Here is a 24,817-nt window from a genome sequence, read left to right on the forward strand (position 1 = left end):
AAAAAAAAAAAAAAAAAAAAAGAAAAAAGAAAAAAATGTGGGATCTGAACGATTGTCCGGATGAGAGGAAGGAGGATGAATCGGAAGGGTGTTGGTCAGCGAAGACTTGGATTGAGGGAGAGGGGGAAGAGGAGAAGGGGAAAAGAGTGGGATCCGTTTCAAATTCCAGTTCTTCCGCGGTGCTTGTGGAGGATGGATCCGATGAAGACGCGCCCACCCCCAACGCATTACTCATGCAAATTAACGCACCCAGTCCCGTCACACGCCAGTTTTTCCCACTCCAACACCCTCAAATCTCTTCTTCCTCTTCTTCTCCTTCTCCAACTACTGCTTCTACCTTCCCTCAGGCTCACTGGGTTGGGGTCAAATTTGGGCATCCCGATCCTTTTGCCGCACCCGCTCCTCCTAATTCCATCAAGTCCACCGAGATTTCCCAGCCCATTAAGAAGAGTCGCCGCGGACCCAGGTCCCGTAGCTCTCAGTACCGTGGCGTCACTTTCTACCGGAGAACCGGCCGTTGGGAGTCACATATTTGGTCCGCTCCGTTAACAATCTTTTATAAAATAAATATATGTTCCTCTCTCTCTCTTGCCCTGTCTACTGCAATTTCTGTTCCCGAAAACCCACTTCTGCTTTTGGAATTGATTTGAATTTGAATTTTTTGTGTGTTTGGTTCTTGGTTTGTACAGGGATTGTGGAAAGCAGGTTTATCTGGGTATGTTTGGTTTGGTATTGCTTACTTTTTATTTATTTATTTTATTTTTATTATTTAATATTGTTTTTTTTTTTTTTGGGGGGGGTGGGGGCGTGGATATCATTCATTTCTGGTCTTCTAACGAAGAGATTTGGTTTTCTCCTCCGCGTCAAATGAATTGGTTACAGGTGGATTCGACACGGCACATGCAGCTGCTCGGTGAGCACTTATGTTCGCTTGTCTCTGTGTGTGTGTTAACCAGAATTGAAATTTGAAATGGGAAATTGATGCTGTTGTTGATGTCGTTGTGCAGTGCTTACGATAGAGCGGCCATTAAATTCCGCGGAGTGGAAGCGGACATAAACTTCAGCATCGAAGATTACGAGGAGGATTTAAAACAGATGGGAAATCTAACGAAGGAGGAATTTGTGCATGTACTGCGCCGACAGAGCACTGGGTTTCCCAGAGGAAGCTCCAAGTATAGAGGCGTAACGCTTCACAAGTGCGGAAGATGGGAGGCCAGAATGGGCCAATTTCTTGGCAAAAAGTATTCCCCCCCGCCCCCCCTTCTTCTTCTATTTTCATTTAAAAATAATAATAATAATTAAAAACATATTAAGACCCCCCTTCTCCATTTTTCTTTTGTTCCCTGGATTTTACAGGTATGTGTATTTGGGTTTGTTTGATACGGAAATTGAAGCTGCAAGGTGAGTTTTATTGTTTACAATGATGCAGGAAGGATCTGCCATTGTTGATGTTATTATTATTTATTTATTTATTTAAAAAAAAAAAAAAGAAAAGAAATAATCTGATGATGATAAACGATAGGGCTTATGATAAAGCTGCAATCAAGTGTAATGGCAAGGAAGCTGTCACTAATTTCGATCCCAGCATCTATCAGAATGAACTGAATCCTATAACTGGTAAAAAGGAAAAAAAGAGAGCATTGTTTTTAAGTTGTTGTGGTAAATGAATTTTGCAAAATTTTGTTTTAATTTCTGATTCTACAGATTCAACCGCCAATTTGGGAGATCACAGTCTTGATTTGAGTTTGGGAAATTCAAGCTCAAACCAAAACGACACCCCAAAGCCTTCCATAGATCCCCACCATTCTTCTTCTTCTTCAGCTCCTCTATCCATGGAAGACGACTGGCAACGCACTCATGGATTTAGGCGTCCTCAGGTTCTTCCAACTTTCCATTTTAATAATATATTTTAATGCTTAATTAAGGTAATGGGACCTTTTTATCTCTATATGTCTCCCAATTTTAATAAATTTCAACAATATTTATTCTGAATAGCTAAATTTGGTAGAAGAATCAAGTGGAGCAGGTGGAAATAAACATTTGAAGGCGGCAGAGGGAAGAAATAATAGGTACCTGGAGAGTGAAACGATGCAGCGTCTAAGCCAAACGCACATTCAATCTCCAGCTTCATTTGAAATGCAAAGACACGCCCAATTCAGCCGGCAGGTGGCGGGTGGGGATCACAATCACAATCACAATCACAATCCAACCCTCAATTATCAAGTGGGTGCTACTGCTTTAACTATATATGCATATGTTTGTTTAGACAAGAAAAAGAAGAACAAGAGGAACTAAGAAAAATTTGGATGTTTGTTTGTTTTGTTTTGTTTGTTTAAAGATTCAGTTTGGGGGCAGCAGTAATGGTGGAGGAGGGCGAATAGGAAGCGATCTATCACTGTCTCTAAATGATCATAATCAAGTTGTCGATTGTTCGGGGCCATCTCAAGCTCTTGCAACTGCTGCAGCATCATCAGGATTCGCACCCCCTTCCAAAAATTGGCTGCACAACAATGGGTTTCACTGTCTTATGAGACCCTCCTGACATCTTCATTTTTTTTTTTTTTTTTTTTTAAATTTTCCNAAAAAAAAAAAAAAAAAAAAAAAAAAAAAAACAAAAAACAAAAGATTGATGAAAGCTTAATTTTGTTATCTATTATTTTAAATTTGTGAGTCTCCAGTTCCCGATGAGAATCTAAAAAGAAAGGAGGAGAAATGAATCCCCCTGAAAATTGAACGTAATGTGATGGGTAGAGAAAAAGGTAGATATATATATTTTTTGATTGTGAGCAAGAACAACTCAATACGTTGATTAGCAATTCAGAATTGGTATATATATAATTTTTGAAGAAGTTTCAATACGGTGTTATTGTAAAGTAGTGTATGGTTATTTGATTGATTGCCTTACAACGCTTGTGTTGCAATATTCAATCAACATTCTGGAAACGATTCTCATTTTTTAAAATTTTACTATGTATTATTATATTAATGTAAAAAAGAAGAAGAAGAAGAAAAATGGCGTGTTAGAGAGAGAGAGAGAGAGAGGGTGTTGGGAATGGCAGTGAATGGGGGGATGAATAGTCAGCATCATGGTGTCCTTTGAATCAATTCTCCCTCACAGGCCAAAAGCAGTCAGACAGTACTATTATGACGACTCGTTCCTTTCATCCCTACACCCCAAACCCCAAACCCTTCCTGTTTCCTCCCTCCCTTTTCACTACACCACTTAATAATAACAATAATATGTACTTATTTATTTATTATTTCACTTTTTCTTCGTATTCTAGGACACCAAGTTTGTGATTATAATAGGATCTGATTATGAATGGTTTATTAAATTAAAAAAAATGAAAACCAGAGCTGAGTTGAGTTCAATTCAACTGGATTTGATTATTTCGATGACAGCGGGATTATTCAAACCCAAACCCTGTTGGGATTTATATAATTTTCGTAAAGTTTGGTGGAAATTGATATAATATTGGATGCAAATTTCGTCACTCGGACCGTCATCACTTATTATTTTAATCTATCCCCCCCTGATTAGTATAATATAAAGTCTGAAAAGGGTGCTACCACATTCACCCATTTGTGGGTGCCCTTTTTTTTATTCATCAAAACCCCCTTTTAATATGTAGTCAACCAATGGATTTGAGATATGATTGTGTATATTATTATTAATATTATTAATTTGATTAAGCAACTAAATTAATTAGAGAAGTGAGTAATAATATCCAGTGAAATGCAATTGCAAGAAATGGAAGAAACAAACAAACAAACCAACAAAGTGGAGTCTTATTTGTGTGTCTAAAATAACATAACATATAAACATAAGAACATGCTCACCTCTCTACATCCTTTTGTTTCGTTGGGCTTTGCATCGAATCTATGAAACACTGCAAAGAACCTCAGATGTAAACACATTCAAAAAAGAAAAAAAGAAAAGAAAAATCCCAGTCTACCTATAAGCCCCCTATGAGTTAGGTAGGTAGGTTTTAGCGTTGAAAATAATTGTCCAACAGCCACAGCCACAGCAAAGAGAGAAGAGGTAGCAGAGGATAGCGGTGATGCATATACATCTCATACAGAAACACGATCCCCAATGGGGAAAACTTCAAACCAAAGTTGAAGCAGTGGGTTTGTTTTGTGTATTTCCATGATTTAGAACAAAAAAAGAAAAAAGAAAAAATTTGAGTGTGTATTTCCATTTATGGCATTTGATGCCTCCTCCACTTCCCCCACCACATTCAATTAATTTAGACTACAAATCAAAGGAAGTAGTACACGTCGAAGAAAGGGCGTAGTAAGTAAGTAAGTAAGTATGTACGTACGTACGTACGTATGAGCTGGGTTCTCCTTCTCACTCTTCTCTCCCAGTAGATAACATCTTTTAATCATAATAATATATAGTATGCATAATCTCAACTCAACCTTATAGTTAATACCACTTGTTCACCAAATTATACAATTATTTGGGTGTACATTGTAAGCAAACCAAACATATACCACCACTAACTCCAAATTAAATTAAATTTATAAATAAAATAAAATAACCCACTGGACCACATTCTTAGCTTTGTTCTATCATATTTTGTATCATATACTAATCAAACTCCAAAATTCCTCACTTTCAACTTGTGCATTCATTTATTATTACAAAACTGTTGGTGTAACCAATCTTTTATTTTCTAAATCTATCTTACTCTACATTTTAGTGAGTAATTAACATTATAGTTCTTTAATACACAAACAACACAATGCCTTCCCTTATATTTAGGTTACCAAAGTAAAGAGTTTCCTGTTTAGGAAAGTTGGGGATTGTTGAGATTTAAAATTACGCATTATTCACCTCTCACCTCTTGGCCAACCCCAACCAATTGCTTCCTCCTTTAATTACTTCCTTTAAATGCCCAAAAAGTGTAATTAGGTTAAGGTAGGTGCATTTTTATCCAACCTTTTGGCTTTTCAATTAATTCATACACTTGAACCCTGCTTTCCTTTTCCCTTCCCCATAACTATATATACCCTAATTCAGATTAATTTCAAATGGGCCGTTCTCCACTTCGAGACCCATAATACAGAAAGCCCATTGAAGAACAAAAAAAATAAAAAATCCTTCTTCCAGAAAAGGAAGGTTCATGAATTCCCATCATCTGAGCTTAGCGACTGATATGACGGACAAAATATGGCTTAGCTTTGAAGAACACACAAATCAAATTAATGCTAAAAAGGGAATGCCTATATTCTCAGGTTACTACTTTTAGAGGCGACAAAGAAATGATGCGACTTCTGAGATGATGCCCTTTTGAAATGGAATTAGATGGTGATGGAATAAGAAGCAGAGACGTGTTCAATGTGGCAACCCAAAATCGACCTTTAACAAACAACTTCTCGTTTGGACAAAGAGCAAAATGAAATGAACAACTCCAAATCTTTATACTTTCAAAGAGACTTGAATACCTAATTAAAATAAGAAAGAAAAAACAAAGGTCACATTTTTAAAGATAACATAGCATAGTAGTTCTTGTTGACTTTGGAGCCACCAGTCAAATCTGTCTTAATCCAATAAAAGGTAACAACTTTTATTCATTCAACTACCTCCAATTTCATCTCCCTACAAAACCACATCAAATTTGTTGGGAGACAATGGCGATGAGTTATGATCAGCTGATACGACGGCACAGACCGCCAGTTGGCAAATCTCGATCCTAGGATCAACCGCCAATACTTCCTTGAACTCCAACAAAATGTCTCTAAAATACCTTACGTGCTTTCTAAGAGGAGCATCCGGCGACGCCGCCACAGACCCAGCCCACAGAGTGTTGTCGTAGCCAATCAGACCACCAATTCTCACAAGATCAATAACCCTCTTACTTATGGTAATTCAAGTAACTATCCTTATCCGCATCCACAAAGATAAAATCAAACGTCCCATGATATGTTCCCTGTAATATTTAAATACCACATGAACGATGTGGTTAAGATGCATAACAGAGAATTGGTTATCACTATAATTAATTTTGTAAGTTGACTCAATTTAGATACTTGTTGGAGCATTTGGTCAAAAACCAGCAAAGTAGGGCCTTCTCTGAAATCAATCTTACGAGTAACGCCAAGTAAAAGCCCTCCAATGGGCTTTCGTTTTGGTTTACTGTTATTCTCTAATCCATATTTAAATTCTTGGACCTTTTGGTTTTATTCAACAACGTTCGAAATTAAAACGTATTTATATATAATTTTTGCTTAATAAAGCTCTCCAAGTAAAAGCTTATTTTAAACTTGATTGAATTTTGGAAGGATTTGAGTGTGATTTATGTGTTTAAGAATTGGATGAGTGCATTCAGTTTGACCCCCTTGTGAGAGTGAAGGTGAAAGGAGGCAAGGTGTGTGATGGGTTGTCGGCGAGAATTTAGGGTCTCTGATTTGTGCACAGTCCATTGATTCATGTCGTCAACAATTGGCGGATAAAGAGTCTGGAGGTCGGGTGGATATTCCCTTATTTCCTCCATTATCGTCGAATCGGATGTTGCCCAAGTCATCGATCTTCTCAGCAAAGCACTGTAAGACCTCACAGATATCAAAATCTCATCGAAAAAGCTGGAAATTGAGCCGGGCGATTGGGTGTTGAAATTATATTTATAAAGTTTTTCCAAGGAAAATAAAAGGTTTGCTACTGGGAATTGGAACAGAGTTGAAACGACATCACATCACCAGTATCAAAATTCTTTTCTTTTAGCAATATCTTTTTCGAGGGACTGGAACATCGAGTGACGTCACTACGCAGTGGATCAATGGGCCAGCCTTCCCCGTCGTCTCCTCATTACGACGTGTCCAGAGGATAGAATGATTGAGGCCTCGAGATTTGCAGCAGATTATTTAATCCTACGGCCCACGGTGTTTCAACACACTCCAATTTCATCACTTTCGGTATGTGGTTTGATTGGTGGACCTTCACTTTTAGCAAATGGTATGTTCCCGAGGTATTAAATTGCACGTGTCTGTGTCGTGCGATTCTTTTATCATTTATGCCTTTTCTTTCTTTTACCAAATTAAGAACTTCCTTTTATTAAACTTATATTTAAACACTGCCTAACTTTGTTTAATTAACACTCAATAGGTTACTCTACACTTCAATTTTATCCCTTAATATATAATATCAACTCTTTTTTAAAAGTTTTTGTCAAATTATCTCATTTTTAATCATGCGTGTTATCGGGATGATGAATTGTTTTTTTAAAAAGAATCAAAACATATACAATATCTAATCCAAATATTAGTATATATTCAAATATGAATTGTTTCACATATATTTTACTTTACTTTACTAAAGGTTGTAGTAAATATAAGGAGAACATCTCTACCATTCTCAAGATAGTCATACCATGCCCATTAGGAATGGGCTCGAATAAGTGTTGTGGGTTCAACCGTTTCTAAGTTGATGGAGACTAGAAATTGCAAGCATGGAACCAAAATTAGTACTTGTCCTTCCTACCGGAGAAAAAGGAAAGTCTAAATTATTATTTATTTACAAATACATCTAACGATTAACAAAAAGAGTAGATAATAATTTTGATTAAGGAGAACCCACATTCATAACAGTCAATTTACAACCTAATAGGTTTGAATGTAGCGTTTGGAGTAAAATTTTGTGTATATTGGGCACAGTCTCTTGGTTAGAAGACAGAAGAACAGTCCCATTAAACGATGAAATGTGTCAGTATTAACCCATATCAAATAATACAAAATAAATAAATAAATAAAAAGAAGAAGAAGCAGAAATGACGTAAAAAAAGGAAAAGAAAAAATGGGAGCCAAATTTTGTTAAATATTATGGAGTTTTACGAAAACAAGCGTTATTTTAAAAGAAAAAAAATATTGTCCAATTTTTAAAAAAATGGAGGGGTACATTAATCGTTAATTAGAATAAAATAAAATGGTGGGGCTCACGTGCGAGAGGAGGAGAGTGGAAAGATTAAAATATCTTAACTCACGGTCCAATCATGGTTCACTTACTGACAGTTTTTTGACCACGCTCCCCGAAAGCTCATCCTCTTACTATTCTCTTCCCTACTCGCTCCCTCCCCGCGTCTTCCCCACCTTCTCGTCAAAATTTCATTATTATTAAAACATTCCAATATTATTTATACAAAAAATAATTTTGGAAGAGTAGAGGAGCGGAGACGACGATGCTGAACACACCCGATACTCAAAACAGTGTCATTTCAGAAGTAATTTAAAATGACAAGTTAGAACAACACTCCTCTGCTTCGCTCTAAAATGGACCATTCCATTTCCAACAAATGCGATCCAAATGCATGTATTTCTTCCACGTGGACTCTCCCCGCCGTCTCCTCCGACGAAATCTCTCTCTTTCTGCAACACATTTTGCCACGTTCCTCTCCCTCCATCTTCTCTGACCTCTCCTCCAACAGTAGACCCATCACCCCCCTACCCCAAAACATTCCCCCTTCCTACACTACGCCTAATGCACTACCTGCCCACCGGATCTCCGCCGTCGATTCCTCAGAACAGTTCGCGAATTCCGCATCATCAGCTGGATTACATGATCCCTTCCGCTCTTGTCCCACACCCACACCTCCAAATGCGTCCTCTACATCAGTTGGGGCTAGTGATCACCACGAAAACGATGAGTTTGACTGCGAAAGTGAGGTAACTACTTCATTCCTCTTCTGGGTTCTGTTTTTTTTCCTTTCTTTTGCAGCTCTTTTGTTTATTTAAATGCGTAGGAGGGTCTGGAGGCATTGATTGAAGAGATGCCTTCAAAGCCTTATCCTCGCAGTTCTTCCAAGAGAAGCAGAGCCGCTGAAGTTCATAATCTCTCCGAAAAGGTACTGCTCCTTCCTTCTGTTTTACCTTCGAAACATTATAACCATGATCTTACTTTCATCCCTTTTCCGAGCAGAGAAGGAGGAGCAGAATTAATGAGAAAATGAAGGCCCTCCAAAATCTGATCCCCAATTCTAACAAGGCAACACAATTCATCTCAAAATTTAATTGCCGTTTGGTTATGGTTCCATCTCCCTTTTTTTGAGTTATGTTGTTTGTTGGTTGGAACAGACAGACAAGGCCTCGATGCTGGACGAGGCAATTGAATATCTGAAGCAGCTGCAACTTCAAGTTCAGGTGGGTTCGCCGTCTTTTGTAATTATACATAAATAATAACATTCTCTTACTTCATTTCTGGTTTCATTCACATCAACCAACCAGATGCTGTCAATGAATCATGGCTTGAGTTTGCATCCTATGAACTTGCCTGGAACTTTGCAGTATCGCCAGCTTTCCCACATGAGAATGGACTTTACTGAAGAAAACAGATCACTTTCCTCTGACCAAGAAAGACCAAACCGGGTTTTTCTCAGCTTGCCTGACCAAAAGGCTGCCTCCATCCATCCTTTCATGCCAGACATTGGAAGAAGTAATGCAGAAACTCCATTCGAATTGGTCCCTCCCGTCCAGGGTCATCTACTCCCCTTTTACTCGAGGGAATCCTCCAAGGTAAAACTTTCCAATACTCCCTAGCTTGAAAACAGAATTTATCAAAAACCCCTTCAACAAAAACTAGAACTCACAATGCTTGAACTTTGGATGTAGCGTTTGAAGGAGATTGGCACAGATGTAAAGCGAGATCACCAAGTGAATGCGACTCAATCGGAGACGACTCCCTTTGGTGCTTAATCTGATCGTAAATACTCCATTTCCATGACTTCTTAAGAATCAACAAAATGAGATTGTGTTTTGCTTTGTTTGTTGCAGTGTCATTACCCTATAACATAGCAGCGCCTGATTTGCAAGAATTGCAGAATTGCGTTTCAGTGGAACCGTGCATCATTGAAGGCAACCGGTCAGGTGTGGTTCTAAACACTCCAGAGCACAGCCATGTGTTCCCTTCCCTTTTCAATGGGTAAATATACTTAAATCCAACTTGGTTCCTTTTGTTTTTCTGTCATTTTCCTTACTTTTGGTTCGCATATTTTTCCAGCATAGACACAGGAAGACCAACTGAAACAACAGGGCCGCAATGATAAAGATTGTTGACATTCTCTGTGGCTACGTTCTGTTAAAACTATTCGCAAGCATTGAGCTGGTTAATTATGGAGAGGATCTGCACAGTTATCCCCTCTTGTACAATTCTGCATTCAAGTTCTGAGTGAATTTTCTTCATCATTACTTCATGGGTTGAATCGTTTTTCTCATCCATCTTCTGGGTTTACCCATGTTTCCTGTTTCTAATATATATATTTCGATCATCTGTGATACTTTAGAGAAAGTGCTCCTTCGACAACTCTTCATTCCAGCCCATCTATTTTGAATCAACATGTAAAAGGGAGACAACCTGTAGCTAATTCCACTTTTCTTCACTGATTTTTCATCCCCAATACCCTTTAACACCTAATCAGTTTAAGCTTCTGCAGTCGAGAACATACTTTTGACACTCGGTCAACGATGGAATCTGCCTTTGACAGAATATGTTTGGATCCAGTAAAGATCTCGATTTTAGAGCTATTAAAAATAATTAACTTTGAACTTCACAATATGAACATTTCAGGATGGGCACGTCACAAATGTTTAGAGCATTCAAGGTATCAACTCTTTCACAAGGCATGGGCATGTGTTCTACTTGTTAGTCTACTTATTAGTTATAGACGATTAATTAGAGATAAATGAAAATTGCAGAAAGTCATCGCATAATAATGTAAATGAGTGAACTTTCATATATATATTTTTAACTTTATTAGAGAATTTGTCGTTATCTTCAAGGTTCAGCAGAAAGAAGAGATTTTGTTGGATGTTAAATAAATAAAATTAAACCAAATGTTCCTATTTAAGATTTGTGTTAAATTATTGTCCAATGAGTGGAAGATGGGTCAAAAAGTCAAATCTTTTTAGACGTAGGGTGGAGGCAGTTGAATGAAATAATGAGGGTGAGGGTGATCCATACTGGACAACTTTTTCCGAATATTTGGTTTACTATTTTGGGAGGTTGGATCCGCCTACCGAAGGCGATATTTGTGCGGAGGTGATTCAGCTGAAACAAAATTATGTATTTAATGAGTGCCATTTCTCGCGTTGCATGGCATAGTTTGATGAAGTTCGTAAGGATTTCTCTACCCGCGTAAATTCTAGTGGGAATCCCAACAAAACACTAAATTGGGATTGCGATTTTATGGATTCCAAAAGGTCCCATCATGCCAGCTGCTTCTTACTCTTCCTTTACTCATCTTTCTCTTTCACTGCCTCCCGCCTCTCTTGCGTCTCTCTTCTGACCACCGACTATAAGTTTAGCCCTTCGATTCTTTGGGTTTAGGGGGCGGGTGTGTAGGAGGAGCTCTGTGATTCTGGTGAAACTAAATTGGATAGCTAGAATGAATGTCTGATCACAAATCAGGCTCCATGACCGACCAGCTCTCCAGCCAGACTTCTATTTTTGGCCTACGCTTGTGGGTTGTACTTGGGGTTTGTGTTGGAGCTGCTTTTGTGCTTTTTCTGTTTCTAATCTCTCTTTGGATTGCCTCCAAACGCTCTCGCAGGAAGATTTCTCACAGACCCACAATTCCAGTTGACTCCAAAGAAATTCAAGAGATCAGAATCGATCATGCCCTCGCTCAAACCCAAGAACACAAGCCAACTAGACCCCATTTTCAGGTCGACCATCTTCCAGAGCCGGAGCTTATCCCCGGAATTGAGCGGCAAGCGTTGCTTTCGTTGCCTCAGGATGAAGAACGAGTGAATAGAATTAATATTGAGATCGGGAAGGATCATAGGATTTCCTATCCTGAGCGACTTGGTCGGTCGTCTTCCTCGCAGGGCAGTGGAGAGGGCCGATGTGGTGGCGATCAGTTGCCTATAGTGGTGCCTGAAGTTTCGCATTTGGGTTGGGGGCATTGGTACACTCTCAGAGAGCTTGAAGCTTCGACTAATGGTTTTTCCCCTGATAACGTAATCGGTGAAGGTGGGTATGGAATTGTTTACCATGGCATATTGGAGGATGGAACTCAGGTTGCTGTTAAGAATTTGCTAAACAATAGGTACTCTTTTTCAGTCTTTATGCATTAATTTCTTCAACTTTAATTTCCTCTGCCTTTGTTTGTGGACTGAGACTTGCATTAATGAATAATATTTTTCGTAGAGGACAAGCCGAGAAGGAGTTTAAAGTAGAAGTTGAAGCAATTGGACGAGTCAGACATAAGAACTTAGTTAGATTGCTGGGATACTGTGCTGAAGGTGCTCATAGGTACTCTATTCTTTGCCCAAATACCTTTGCTGCCTTTTCTCTTTCAGCTTGCTTACAATTCTAAAGATTAGACTGTACTCATTCTGTTATTCTCTTGTTTGTTTGCATTTAATTCTTCATGTTGATCGTTGAAAGTTGAGTCCTAAAATCTGCCTTTTCTTCTTCATGTTATGTGATAGGATGCTTGTATACGAGTACATAAATAATGGAAACTTGGAACAATGGCTTCATGGGGAAGTAGGATCTTACAGTCCTCTTACCTGGGAGATCAGAATGAATATCATTCTTGGAACCGCTAAAGGGTATTGTCTAGCTTCAACTCAATTGAACAAGTTTGAATTTCTCCATCCACCTGTTCCTGGCCTGCATTACATTCTTGGCATTGATGTATTGTGGCTTGCATATGTAGGCTAGCTTACCTTCACGAGGGATTGGAACCGAAGGTTGTTCACCGGGATATCAAATCAAGCAATATCTTACTTGATAAGCAATGGAATTCCAAGGTTTCAGATTTTGGGCTTGCAAAGCTACTATGCTCTGATAACAGTTATATTACAACCCGTGTCATGGGAACATTTGGGTATGTACATGTCTCTTGGGATGTGTCTATATACATATTTTTTGGGTTTCTGATGTGTAAATACAGAGATTGTAATGGGATTTATACTACTTTCCAGCTATGTAGCGCCAGAATATGCAAGTACGGGTATGCTAAATGAAAGAAGTGATGTGTATGGTTTTGGAATACTTGTTATGGAAATAATCTCAGGAAGGAACCCGGTCGACTATAGTCGTCCTCCAGATGAGGTATGCTCCATGCTCTGAAGAAAATTCATGATCAAGTGCTGGATAAACTATTCTTCAGATTTCCGTTTTCCTTCTATTTGGTTATGAGTTTGCAGAGGTTAAATTTTACAGGTGAACTTGATCGATTGGCTTAAGAGAATGGTCAGTAACCGGAATCCAGAGGGCGTATTGGATCCAAAGCTCTCTGAAAAGCCTACTTCGAGAGCATTAAAGCGGGCGCTTCTTGTTGCATTACGCTGCGTGGACCCAAATGCTCAGAAACGCCCAAAAATGGGACATATTATTCATATGCTTGAAGCTGAAGAGGCTACGTTTAAAGGGGTAAGAAGCAAATTCATCAATACTTAGCAAGTTAGGAGTTGCACAATTGATGCAAAGGAAATCTTATTCCTAATTTGTCAAAAAATGCAAATCAAGTAGTCATTTAACTCACTTCTTCATGTTACTTAGCAAATGATTCCTTTCCTCATAAGAATTCATTAGTTCACAGCTGGGAAATTAAAAAATATGCTTCAGTTGGGAATTACATAACCTTTAATTCATTGAATGCACCATTCATCTCTTCCAATCTCTTACAGGTAAATGTGTTTCAAATTCATAATTAAACCAAGTCTGCAATTTTGTCCTTAGGATCGCAAAGCTGGAAAGGACCCAGAGAACTCACATTCAGACAATCTGAAGGATGGTTTAAATGAGAGGCAGGCAACAGAATTAGGTGGCAGCAATGTGGATGAACTCAGTATGCGACAATGAGATAAGTCGATAAAATCTGGACAAGTAGCAGCAACCTTTTCAGCTCGGGACACTCGAGTTGTCATTCGTAACTGTAATGCCAGATCCTCCATTTAGAAAATGCCCTACACGGTCACAGCAATGTCAATCCCATTATGTACATCATTTTTGCTGTCTATAGTTTCCATTGCAGTCCTTACACCATTGAAGATAAAATCAATTCATGTCTCTGTCAATGCCCCTCCGAAGATGGTATTCGAGCCTAAGGTATATTGTTATTTTCTTACACTGTCGGTTCCATTCCCTCACTGTTCATAATGAGAAATTTGAAAATAATAGGAAAAATTTGAAGTAGAGCATCCATAGTTCATTTATAAACATTAATTTCAATTTGTAGGTTATATTAAGTTGTATCCAGTTTATCAACAATGTATGAATGTGACAACAGTTTCCTGATTGGGCATAATAGTTAAGGTGTCCCTTCTGCTCCATGTAACATGAATTTGCTATCATTTTCTCCCAGGAAAGTGTTACTTGACAGCTATGATATTGTCTCTCTAAAAAAACCAGTGGTCCATTTCGAAATAGAAATGAATATTTGAGCATCCCTTTTTGACAGACTTGGCCCTTTATTATTGATGATGATTTTAATGCATTTATAGCTAGAATTAAATGCCATGAGACTTGTTCTTTATCCAGCTGTATGCATCATTGGACATTTCTCAAAAGTATTTGATTTGAAGATTATAATTTGTATACGTAGTAAAAAGAATGGAACCAATAAACTGGTTGTCAATATCATCGGAGGGAAGGGACCCGATCAGAATAATGACCACTAATTGAAGCGTAAGAACAGTGTCACGGTCAAAATTGTTCCGAGCAACCAACTGATCTCGACTGTTCTGCCATTAGAGTGTGCGCCATCGGAGTCTCCCGCATCAACTGGACTTTCCAAGGCGGCCGGTGGAGGGGGAGAAACCGGTGGGTTATCACATACGCCCGTTGTATTTCCCTGCTCATCCATTCAATTTTCCGTCAGCCAATACCCCATTTCTCAAATGCCATCACATCAGGTCTTTTACATTTTTCAAATACTAAATGCATCTGTTTCTCTTCAATTCAAACGCATTTTAGAGTAAATATTTATTTTCCTCATAATATAGGCTACAAACCTTGCAATAGGCAATATTATTACACCCGCAAGTGAGATGGCCATTGGCTACATCCACAGCTTCTGGTGCACCTCCACCATCGCTCCTCTACAAGCAAAAGAACGGAAGTACCGAAGTTATAAATGTATAAAAAAAACTCAATTCCCGTTCTTTCAGTTCCGTCCTACTCGAGCAAATGAAGAGAAATTTAGAGGCAAGTACTGTAAACTCGCTGAAAAATGATACCTGATAGAAATCAACGGCAATGAAATTTGGCCACCGTTTGCCGGCTGCTTGATGGCAAGTATTCATCATGCTAATTAATGAGGCAGAGTTATCGTAACAAACAGCCGTTTTGTTGGGATTAGTAGAAAAATAGTTGAGGAGGATCAAGGATATGGTTGCTGTATCCATGGAAGGCGACTCTGGTCTGTTCAGACAAGATCCAGGCTTCATTCCTTCATTTCCATCTGAGTATGCATCCCACGGTCTCGCTTTTTAAGTGTCATAAGAGTCGTAACAACACACACAAGTACAATGAACAATAGAACGAGCTTACATTGGCTTTCCAGGACATAGCGCCACTGATAAGCGATGCCATCTGAGGCCTCTTTCGATTGTGTAGAGGAGAAAACTAGCAGTCTCTGGTTTTGCTTCACCATATCATCGACGGTTGGCCAATCCCCACCCTTTAGAGGCATTCTGGAAACGGGAAACCAATACTTATCTAGTCCAGAGGCATTGAACACCTTTCTCAAGCGTTGTGGAGACATCACGTAGTCTTCTATGAAGATTGTGACAATCTCTTCTGGGTTTGCTCCCATAAACTTTTCAACTTCTTTCAATACATTGATTGCCGGTTTCTGGAAGGAAGACAACAGTATCACCTTCTTTAGAAAACAGTCACTTAATTATTAGTTCATGATTAAATTATGTATACCAAACTTATTAAAAGAATTAGGCAGAGCACTTACAAATGAAGTTACATTCAGACACTGGCCACCGAAGGAGTGACACAACCAAATATCATTTTGAAAGTCGTACATGTCCAGCATTAGTCCACGAACTCCATTCTACAAATTCATCATATTAATCGTGAGAAAAAATAGAACCACAAATTCTGTATTAAAATTGTCGAAGTGAGAATAACTGGATCATAGTTTGACAGCCACCAATTTCTTTATCGGCCTCAGAGATTTGCAGGTAGGGACGGTCCACCTGCTCCGCTTTTCCACATTTAAAAAAGATTACGCACGTAAATAATATAAGATTGTTCCACTTTATTTGATTTCTTTAAAAAATTAATTTGTTTGCTGGTTCCGTCAAGAAACAAAGAAACAGAAATCTTTTTGGTTGGCAGGAAATTTAAAGATTTATGTTTCTATTTTAAAGAAGGAAAAATGAAAGCGGAAGAGGCTGAAGGAGAGGGTAATGAATGAGAACTCACATTTAGTTGAGTGGTGACCGTATCTTCCTGATTGGTGGGCGTCAGTAGGAACGATCCTGTCTCAGATCTCTCACCGGAACGAGCAAACGAATTGTGAGTCGTAAGCCATGAGTAACGATTGAATGGCAGCCCTTTTACCTGAACAATACAAGCACAACGCAAAATTATCGAAGAAATTTCTCCCTGCGAAACTCAAAATCAGAGGCGATTATATATTGTGGAGACCGACCTTGGATGTCGGACTAATAGGCTGGATGCGAGTGCATCTAGGGCGCGTATTTCCATTTACAGGGCAAGTATTACAAAGCAGACCGGAATCACATTCGTCGCCGGAGGAGCAAGTTTCTCCCATCTGAAAGGGGGCAGAAGGTATTGTCAGGGAAGGAAGAGAGACGAGATTAGTAGCGATGAACAAAAACTGAGAAGAGACACGAAAACCTTGAGAGAGGAGGAGAAGGTGAAGAGACAGAGTGAAATAAACAGAAGTTGAAACTGGAAACAAATGGCTGCTTTGAATCCCTGCCACCATTGAAGAGCAAGTTGAATTGGAATGCAAGAGAAATGAGAGAGAGAGAGAGAGAGAGAGATGAGAAAAGAAAGGCATGCCTGCATTTCTGGGAAGCCTCCGATGGAGAGAACCTGATGTCTCCGATATCCGAAAGGACCTTTTTCTGTATGATTTGATTTGGTGTTGCTTCTAAATAAATCACAGAGGCTTCTTCTGTTGGCGTTTTCAGGTTTGGGGTCGGATTTTTCCAATTTATTTTATCCTGCGGTTGAAGAACAGCGGGTTCGGTAAAACTGGAATCTAATTTTATCTCTACTTTCTATTTTGATTGATAGTCAAACATGTTTCTGATGCTACAACAAGTTTCTAAATATAATTCTCCTTCTATTATTATTATTATTATTATATTCATCCCTTCTATTTTAGTTCATTTAAGGTTCTGTTATTTTTCCAATCTTACGAATGCCAAAAGGAGTGGCACTGGAAACACTTTAACTATGAATTCTGTATTTTGATGGAAAGGACAACCATGGATTGGATTATCCCCTAAGGCTAATAATAAGCTCGTGTTGGAATTGGTCAATTTTACGACAGTAGAGAAGATTGTTTAAATTTATGAAAACATTCGAACATTGTCCATCACCAAGCTTGTCGAGCAAGAGGAGCTTAGGACAAACAGCGACATGACATGTAACATCAGTTTAGCCGAGCGCGAGTGGACTCCCAAACATATATATACTCTATTAAACTCGGGAGAATGATTTATTTAATTCAATGTGTAGGAAATCAAATACAAAAGAGAAACAGTTACGAAGGTTATATGTTCTCCCCTGTTGCTCCTGTTTACCAGCAGCACAAATGCTCTTAAACTTTACATTACCAAGTACAGTAAAATCAAAACAATCTTGGGTTGCTTACCCCATCCATTATTTGCTTTATACTTCTATCTACCGCGTCTGCCGCATATTTGAGCTTTAAAAAAATTAAATTTGAACGCTTAGTGGAAAAAATTATGAGAATACAATATTGAACTGTAAAATAACAACATATTTAACTTGATACTTTGTAACTTCTCCCTTTACATCGTCAAAATTGTTTTGTTGGAGCAGAGCAGATCAGACAGACAAAAACATCATTCATTCTACGGGGCCATCAATCCTTCAATTGTGTAGGAAAGAGATTTAGCCCAATCAGCTCTCAGTAATAGAGTTTGCAACGTTTCCATCACATTATAAGCAGGATCAAGTTTCCGCTGCCAACCCTGTATCCAAATGAGAAATATAAGTAATCACAGAAATGTATAGGTGCTTCCCAATTGGGGACAGTCATTGGATCATAAAATAGTTCCCACACTCTAAAATACATCCTTCCTAGAAAAAAGGGGGAAATTTTGTAGTATAAATGCAATCTTGTCAATATGGCAAAAGCAGACTTAAGTTACCTCAAGAACTAATGTCGTCACCATCACAGTGCAGACATTTCCATCAATGTTGACCCTGTAACGTCTCGCTTTCTCTAGTAATTGCTGCATGGCTTCAGCCGGATGAACTAGATCACCTTCTGGAGTAGCCCAGAAAGCAAACGCCTCAGTCACTTCCTGTAAACAGGGGATCAGATATACCATCACAAAAAACCTACCGACAAAATTCGTGAGGAAAAAAAAGAAAGTGGTTGGAATGAAAGTCCTACTTGAGAATCAAATTTTTAAAGAATTATTCTGTCGCTTTACTTTCAATTAATATTTTTCATTTTGCAAGAAAAAAACCAATAAAACAGCACTTTTGATGCTTAAAATAAGAATAAGAACAAGAAACAAGAAACCAAAAATTTATTTTAAAAAATTTGAATACAATTTAAAGAAAATTCCTTGGAAATGAGAAAGAAGAAACAAAGAACTAATGCCCAAACACATGTTTCTAAAAAACAAGAAACAGTGTAGTTACCAAATGACATTAAAAGCTCAACTCCGCATTCCACAGCCTAAACCACAATTATTCTAAAAGCTTATGAAAAGTAATAATTACACACTATTTACCTCAATAAATGCCTCTGGATCTGGGCAATTTTGTTGTTTTGCTAATTTGAGGGCACGTTCGGCAACAGTACGGCCATCTCTACGAGCAACTGCCTTAAAAAATTCCAATAAATTTACTCTATCATTTCCAGAAAGTTCAGCAGTCATGCCTACATCAAGGAAGACAACATGAGGCTTTGATTTGAAGAGTCGCTTCCGACGGGACTTTTCATTTGACACTCTGACGAGGATATTTCCGGGATGCATGTCTGCATGTATAAAGTTGTCCACCTGAAACGAAAAAAAAGAAGAAAAAAAATTAAACTCCTTGGCATCAAGAAACGTGCAACACTCAAGTAACTAAAGAAACCATCTTGGAATTGGAAAACAGTGTAAAATGAAAACACATCCAAGAAATTACAATTTCTGACATTAGATGAGTGCATGTGGAGGTAAAGAGAGAAAAGAATGGTTTCTTGGCAGATAAATGAAAATCATTTAGAAAGAGGAAAAACAGTCTGCGAAGCTGCAGCAATAAGATACAAGTAATATTACCAGAAGCATTTTTAGAAGAGCATGTGTCCCAATGTGTGCCAATGATGACTTGAGTCTTTCATATCCTTGAAGCTCATCAACATAGTGTGAAACACTTTCCCCTTGTTCATAAGTTTCGACTAAAACAGCAGGATGAACAAGTGGATACACGGGTTTAGGAAATGAAACATCCTTCCACTGTCTAAAATTATAAATAAAGCGGCTCAAGTGTGCAGCTTCCCTAGCAAGGTCGACTTGAGACATCATAAAAACAGCAAATTGTTGGACACTTTCATCTAATCTCAACCATTTGAGAGTAGGAATGAACTTGGAGACTTTTGCTACAAAATCAATTATAGCAAAATCTCTTCTAATCAATTCCCCAACGCCAGGATGTCTGACTTTTACAGCAACCACCATGGGCGCTATTTGTTGACCAGGGTATCGATATCTCAAAGAAGCTCGATGTACTTGAGCAATACTTCCCGATGCAACAGGTTGTTCTTCAAAATTCTCAAATATCTCAGAAAGCTTTCGACCAAATGCCCGTTCTATAGTTTTCTTCGAGTAGGCAAAGCTGTGCTCTGGAGCTTTAGTGTGAAGCTTTGATAACTCTATGCATAAATCTCTAGGGAAGAGATCTGGCCGTGTTGCTGCCCACTGACCCCATTTAATGAATGCTGGACCACCTTTCTCCAAAGAACGGTGAACAACCCGAAGCCAGAGCCTCCTGAAGTGAAATCCAAAGACATCCGCAAATGGAGCCATCAATATGCTAGGCGAGAACAACATTGCCAAATAAAGAGCTCTAAATAATAATATAATGCCTTCTAAAGTAGAAAATAGTAGTGCAATCAGATAGGCATGTCCATCTTGTGCACGGATGTAGAAAGAATTCTGAGATGAAAAGTGGTCTACGTTTGAGAAAGTTCTTTGGGCACATGCTAGCTCTCCACATGTAAAAGCAAATATACCAGGAACCATCAGGTGAGAACGAGACATGGCCAAGCAGAATGCTTGAGCAACTTCATTTAAGGTGGGAAAACTACGGCCATTGGAAGAGAATTTGGAGGAAAGCCTTTTCCAGACAAATTGAGCACGGCGTTTAACAACATTACTGGTTGTCCAGATACAAATATTTCTAGAATTCCTGGTCCAGCTTAAACTTCTTATTGTGGAGTACAAAGGGGAGGAGGCATGTCCTCTGGCTAAAAATCTATAATGTGAGAACAATCTGTTGTGAAAGAGAGGCTCTAGTGTAACAATTTTCCTGCTGTTCCTCACTTCTAAATGTCTAAGACTGTGGCTTGTATGAAGTGAACGCACTGCCTTCCTTATGTTCCCCAACATCAAATATCTGCATGTATTCAAACTACTTTAGCAGCAATATATAAAAACAAAAAATTGATAATAACAAGAAATGTTGGGCTTTAGACAGGTAGTTAAGCTTGCACAAGAATTCATGGGTATAAATTAGATAAATAAATACCTAATCAGAAAAATTAACGATTGGAATACATTCCAGCAAATTAGATTTTCCAAATTAATAACTTATTGAAAAAATAAACACTTTTAGCCTTTGTAGTTTGGATTAACTTTCTGCTCTTTTTTTCTCCATAATTTCAGATCAGAAAATTAATTCCTATATTTTATTAAATACTCCTTTTAGTCTCTATCATTAAATGACCAATCCTGTCACAAATTACTTGCAGATTTTTCAATAGCATGGTTTTTTGAGTGGAATCATATGCAGATGGTCAAGATGCCTACAAGTATTTTCTAAACAATTCGATCTTTGGCACTTTTCTAAAGTTTGGGCATCACCAAATTGTGACTCAGACTACTAGGTCTTTCATATAAATATAACGAAAACAACAGGAGAGGGGTAACAAAGGAGTTGTGTTGCCATAAGTGAAAACGTCGCAACTTCCTGTGTTTGTTGGACAAGTCATAAGGTCCATGTTGAGTGCAAATTACCATAATAGTGTTGCAATGCAATTCAAGCTTGTAGACGATGAGCTTAACAATTAATAGCAACTGATGGCTAAACCACATGCAGTAGAGACCTTAACAATTATTTTTCAGCAGATTACTTTACAAAAAGACTGCTAGTGAGCAAACTCATTTTTAAGGAGACCTTAGTCATTTAACTCATTTCTATATAAGAATAGCTCAACTAGGCAAGGCATAACATATCTCTCCTCAAGATTAAATATTCAAATCTCTATCCCTAATTGTTGAACTCCAAAAAGAAAAATCATTTCATTATATCTATACAAAGTATAATTTTCTTTAACAAGTTTGTGAGTAACAACTCTAAGTAGTTTTCATTTTATTTATTTATTTATTTGTTTTGGAGAATGTCTAAGATCACGACATATGACTTTCCTACCATAAGAAAAATCAATTCCTAAAAATAAGGAAGAAAAATGATCTACATGATTGATACAACGAGATACGAAGTGTCTTACTTGGAAAAATTGTAGGCATTCTAGATCAAGATTTAGGTTTTTTTAAAAAAAGAGAATTGCAAAACTAAAGCTATCCATGTTTTTTAAGAAATACAAATGACATTTGAACTCAAATTACTTGCACCTAGTTCGTTTAAAAAATATTTATTTTTGAAGCTGTAGGCAGCCAATAACTAATGGGAACACATGCTTCAAGAGCAAAAAAACATTGTCCATTATTCTCATTATTTGTCCTAAAAACGCAAGGGAAGTCAGTATGATTCCAGACTTAAGTTTTCCTTCAACATTATTCCTATATCTTTATTTTTGTGATGCGTCCTGGATTTTATTTAAATTGAGAATTCACATGTTAGAATACGAAATCAACCATCTAACACGTCTCTCATAGATTTTCATTCTGAATCTTCCTCACTGTCAATCTGATTGAGCAAAAAGAAATTGGTAACAGGAAGAGAACTAGTTTCCCAATTGTCTCACTGCCAATTATATTCAATCTGTAAATTCAAACGAAAGTAAGAACTAGAAGGTGACCAAAGCTAAGGTAGCATTGAACACCAAAAAATTGTTAAAAGAATCAGCAAGTAACGTCGATCTTAAAAGAAATCAAGTGGATGGGGGGAGGGAGGTGAACATTGAGAGGACATAAATCAAAGAAACCGAAAAGAAAGAGAATGTGAATAAAAAATCAATCTTACCGAGGAAGAGAAAGGAAATAATGACGGGAGAAGAGGACCTTGAGTCTGCAAACCGCAAGTGGAGCGATGGATCTCGAAGGGGAGAAAGAGCGGAGAGGAGGAAGCGAAGAGGTGGCGGTTGGTCGCGGGCGCGGGGTGGTGGATTTAACAGGGGTGAAGCTGGAATCTGAGATGGAGGGAAAGGGGGGAATGGAGAGTGATAAAGAAAGAAGAGGGAGGGAGGGAGGGTTGAACTGAAATTGAGAAAATTAGGGCTGCATTTTGGAAGGAAAAAATAAAAGGGTAATAACTGACAGTATCGTTATATTGCCGCCGTCCTTAGCTGGTGCAAACTTCAAATAAAACTCTAAATATAGAATTTGTCCCTTCATTTTACGTTTATGAAAATACTGAATTTTCTGTGTTTCAATTTTACTCCTCATAATAGCATATGTTCCCTAAATTACTCATCTTTCCTACAATCAGACTAATTAAACTATTTTCTAAGCCTAGTTGAGTCATTGATTTCTTCTAACATTGTTTGTTTTAGGATCTCATTTCGTTTTTCACAATTAAACCAACTCCCATATTTTATTACTTAATACATTACATATATGATTACTCCTATTTATTTCTAAGCATATTTGTATATTAGCCAGCAATCTGATTGTAGTTTGAAAAACAGAAATATACGAGAAAACAATAGAGAAGGAAGAGCTTGATTGATATCAACCAAGATCGACTCAAGACTCAGATTAGTTCAAACTCATTTTTCTTCAACTCGTTCGTTCTTGTAGAGGGGAGAGCTTGAGCAATAGGCCTGATTTTTTTTTTTTCCTTATTAAATAGTTGGTTTCCTTAATTTTCAAAAGAATGACATACCAATAATTGACTCTATCAATTAGAAAAATCACTTCAATTGAATGTAGGGTAAAACAGGCAAATGAATCGATCAACTCAATTTACACAAAGGTTGGCCTAGAGCTTCATTTCCCTCTTCTAGAATAGTTTGGGCAAATATTAAATCGAAAATCTCTAGAAATTCATTAGATCGTTGTTCAACTCACCTGATTCAAGATGAAATATTGAGAGTTGAAAAAGGCGAAATTTTGAATCTATTAATCCAGATGAAATATGATTTATGAATATAGTAACTCTTTAGATTTAATTTTATTTTTATGGTTCAAATATATATACATACACTGATATTTTTTAATTAAAATGTCAACTTTGTACATTGCCGCATGACAATTTTATTTGTTATTATCTCAACAGAAAAGTTTTATTAATTGACCCATTAACATCAAAACCTATATTCATATGTTTATAAATGTGGGTTGACTAAAATAAAATAAATTAAATTGTGACAGAGATTAAAAAAACAGTTAGAAAGTGATAAACACAATTATTAAAATTTTATTTTACACGTAAAACAGAACAAAAATTAGACACCAAACTAAGTCAGAATTTTAAAGAAAAAAAAAAAGATTAATTTCCCAAAAATGAAGTGGTTTTTTTTTTCAAGCCATTATTGGGCTGGCCCACTTCAAAGAATGGCAGCCCAAGCTCGATAGGTCCAGACCCTGAGATTAGAGATCTAGATGCGATCCGCCTGTTTTCTGCAAAAAGAAAATAATAATAATAAGGAAAAATGCAATAAATATTAAAATCTACATATATAATTTTAGGTCGGTGTGATATATTTTACTTATTATGGAGGATTTTTAGTAGGCTGTCAGGTTTGAGGGGGCACATTTGATATATGAATATGTTGAAATTATGATTTATGAATATAGGAATCTCATATTTAAGGCAAATCTAGGTTGTATGAGCTCAAATTTTTTATGAATATAGGAATCTGAAATAGTTAATGGAATAAAGAGAGAGAGACAATACTTGAGTTGAAACTGGGTGCATACAAATAAGGTTGGTTGGATATGCATTACAAAGCCCCGCATCATAATCAATCGGTCGTATTCATAATAAATAATAAACGTACCTCAAAGAAAGGACGATTGGTTCGCCAAAGGCCCACCCTCAAGCAAACCCCATAAATCTCACAAAATCTTGCACTTGTCTCTAATCGCCAGATCTGTGCTGCAAAATTTGCCCCTTCCCTTCCCTTCCCTTCCCTTCCCTTTCTTTAATTAGAGCCCTTCGTTTCCAACAAAATACTTTGGACATTGTGTAAACAAATTCACACTCCAACGTGCTTTCCCAACGCCTACGCTT

The 24,817-nt window shown here is 37.6% G+C and overlaps 4 protein-coding genes, 1 long non-coding RNA gene and 1 pseudogene across 10 annotated transcripts; 2 read left to right on the forward strand and 4 right to left on the reverse strand.

Moving 5' to 3' along the window:
- Positions 1-5: 5 nt before the first annotated feature.
- LOC111497244 (floral homeotic protein APETALA 2-like) lies at positions 6-3,608 on the forward strand. 4 transcript variants are annotated; one of them, XM_023147986.1, is made up of 10 exons: positions 6-535; positions 690-715; positions 883-913; positions 1,008-1,241; positions 1,357-1,401; positions 1,523-1,617; positions 1,705-1,877; positions 1,996-2,223; positions 2,339-2,571; positions 3,593-3,608. In XM_023147986.1, the coding sequence occupies exons 1-9, from the start codon at positions 36-38 to the stop codon at positions 2,540-2,542; spliced, it is 1,536 nt and encodes a 511-aa protein (XP_023003754.1). In that variant the 5' UTR covers positions 6-35; the 3' UTR covers positions 2,543-2,571; positions 3,593-3,608. The 4 variants fall into 4 exon arrangements, with proteins under 4 accessions (XP_023003754.1, XP_023003755.1, XP_023003756.1 ...); XM_023147987.1 differs by having other exon boundaries at positions 2,345-2,571; XM_023147988.1 differs by lacking the exons at positions 2,339-2,571; positions 3,593-3,608 and having other exon boundaries at positions 2,009-2,183.
- Positions 3,609-5,608: 2,000 nt separating this feature from the next.
- LOC111497421 lies at positions 5,609-6,503 on the reverse strand (annotated as a pseudogene).
- Positions 6,504-8,258: 1,755 nt separating this feature from the next.
- On the forward strand, positions 8,259-14,402 carry LOC111497422. The gene is made up of 15 exons (XM_023148204.1): positions 8,259-8,664; positions 8,742-8,843; positions 8,918-8,983; positions 9,073-9,138; positions 9,223-9,510; positions 9,607-9,682; positions 9,769-9,916; positions 9,995-10,030; positions 11,382-12,041; positions 12,143-12,247; positions 12,427-12,549; positions 12,657-12,827; positions 12,925-13,054; positions 13,166-13,375; positions 13,685-14,402. Exons 1-15 carry the CDS (start codon positions 8,272-8,274, stop codon positions 13,805-13,807), a joined length of 2,697 nt encoding a protein of 898 aa, XP_023003972.1. The 5' UTR covers positions 8,259-8,271; the 3' UTR covers positions 13,808-14,402.
- A 102-nt stretch (positions 14,403-14,504) lies between these two features.
- LOC111497246 (PI-PLC X domain-containing protein At5g67130-like) lies at positions 14,505-17,253 on the reverse strand. 2 transcript variants are annotated; one of them, XM_023147992.1, is made up of 9 exons: positions 16,991-17,243; positions 16,823-16,903; positions 16,614-16,736; positions 16,385-16,522; positions 15,912-16,010; positions 15,497-15,800; positions 15,184-15,407; positions 14,959-15,045; positions 14,505-14,798 (listed from the first exon to the last, which is right to left on the reverse strand). In XM_023147992.1, the coding sequence occupies exons 1-9, from the start codon at positions 16,994-16,996 to the stop codon at positions 14,622-14,624; spliced, it is 1,239 nt and encodes a 412-aa protein (XP_023003760.1). In that variant the 5' UTR covers positions 16,997-17,243; the 3' UTR covers positions 14,505-14,621. The 2 variants fall into 2 exon arrangements, with proteins under 2 accessions (XP_023003760.1, XP_023003758.1); XM_023147990.1 differs by having other exon boundaries at positions 16,823-17,253.
- Positions 17,254-17,628: 375 nt separating this feature from the next.
- Positions 17,629-22,889, reverse strand: LOC111497243 (probable serine/threonine-protein kinase abkC). Of its 2 annotated transcripts, XR_002720587.1 has the most exons (6): positions 22,607-22,889; positions 19,462-20,797; positions 18,928-19,197; positions 18,334-18,489; positions 17,975-18,153; positions 17,629-17,864 (listed from the first exon to the last, which is right to left on the reverse strand). XR_002720587.1 is itself a non-coding variant. In XM_023147985.1 (5 exons), exons 2-5 carry the CDS (start codon positions 20,788-20,790, stop codon positions 18,034-18,036), a joined length of 1,875 nt encoding a protein of 624 aa, XP_023003753.1. In that variant the 5' UTR covers positions 20,791-20,797; positions 22,607-22,889; the 3' UTR covers positions 17,629-18,033. The 2 variants fall into 2 exon arrangements, 1 of the variants encoding a protein (XP_023003753.1); XM_023147985.1 differs by having other exon boundaries at positions 17,629-18,153.
- A 1,217-nt stretch (positions 22,890-24,106) lies between these two features.
- On the reverse strand, positions 24,107-24,740 carry LOC111497249. Its single transcript, XR_002720588.1, has 2 exons — positions 24,585-24,740; positions 24,107-24,204 (listed from the first exon to the last, which is right to left on the reverse strand). It is a non-coding gene; the product is annotated as an uncharacterized LOC111497249 (long non-coding RNA).
- Between the last annotated feature and the right edge of the window lie 77 nt (positions 24,741-24,817).

Source organism: Cucurbita maxima, unplaced genomic scaffold, assembly GCF_002738345.1.
Source record: "Cucurbita maxima cultivar Rimu unplaced genomic scaffold, Cmax_1.0 Cma_Scf00023, whole genome shotgun sequence".
Classification (NCBI taxonomy): domain Eukaryota; kingdom Viridiplantae; phylum Streptophyta; class Magnoliopsida; order Cucurbitales; family Cucurbitaceae; genus Cucurbita; species Cucurbita maxima.

What these genes read in the sequence shown, in the direction of transcription:
- LOC111497244 (XM_023147986.1), top strand. Translation starts at nt 36, where the DNA reads ATGTGGGATCTGAACGATTGTCCGGATGAGAGGAAGGAGGATGAATCG. An exon ending in CGTTGGGAGTCACATATTTG is followed by an intron (nt 536 to 689) that starts GTCCGCTCCGTT and finishes TGGTTTGTACAG; the next exon opens with GGATTGTGGAAAGCAGGTTT. An exon ending in ATGGATTTAGGCGTCCTCAG is followed by an intron (nt 1,878 to 1,995) that starts GTTCTTCCAACT and finishes TATTCTGAATAG; the next exon opens with CTAAATTTGGTAGAAGAATC.
- LOC111497422 (XM_023148204.1), top strand. Translation starts at nt 8,272, where the DNA reads ATGGACCATTCCATTTCCAACAAATGCGATCCAAATGCATGTATTTCT. An exon ending in ATCGGAGACGACTCCCTTTG is followed by an intron (nt 9,683 to 9,768) that starts GTGCTTAATCTG and finishes TGTTTGTTGCAG; the next exon opens with TGTCATTACCCTATAACATA. An exon ending in AAGAATTTGCTAAACAATAG is followed by an intron (nt 12,042 to 12,142) that starts GTACTCTTTTTC and finishes TATTTTTCGTAG; the next exon opens with AGGACAAGCCGAGAAGGAGT.
- LOC111497246 (XM_023147990.1), bottom strand. Translation starts at nt 16,996, where the DNA reads ATGCAGGCATGCCTTTCTTTTCTCATCTCTCTCTCTCTCTCTCTCTCT. An exon ending in CTATTAGTCCGACATCCAAG is followed by an intron (nt 16,523 to 16,613) that starts GTCGGTCTCCAC and finishes TGTATTGTTCAG; the next exon opens with GTAAAAGGGCTGCCATTCAA. An exon ending in ATAATATTGCCTATTGCAAG is followed by an intron (nt 14,799 to 14,958) that starts GTTTGTAGCCTA and finishes ATGGATGAGCAG; the next exon opens with GGAAATACAACGGGCGTATG.
- LOC111497243 (XM_023147985.1), bottom strand. Translation starts at nt 20,790, where the DNA reads ATGTTGGGGAACATAAGGAAGGCAGTGCGTTCACTTCATACAAGCCAC. An exon ending in CTCTTCTAAAAATGCTTCTG is followed by an intron (nt 19,198 to 19,461) that starts GTAATATTACTT and finishes TTTTCGTTTCAG; the next exon opens with GTGGACAACTTTATACATGC. An exon ending in TGACGACATTAGTTCTTGAG is followed by an intron (nt 18,154 to 18,333) that starts GTAACTTAAGTC and finishes ATTTGGATACAG; the next exon opens with GGTTGGCAGCGGAAACTTGA.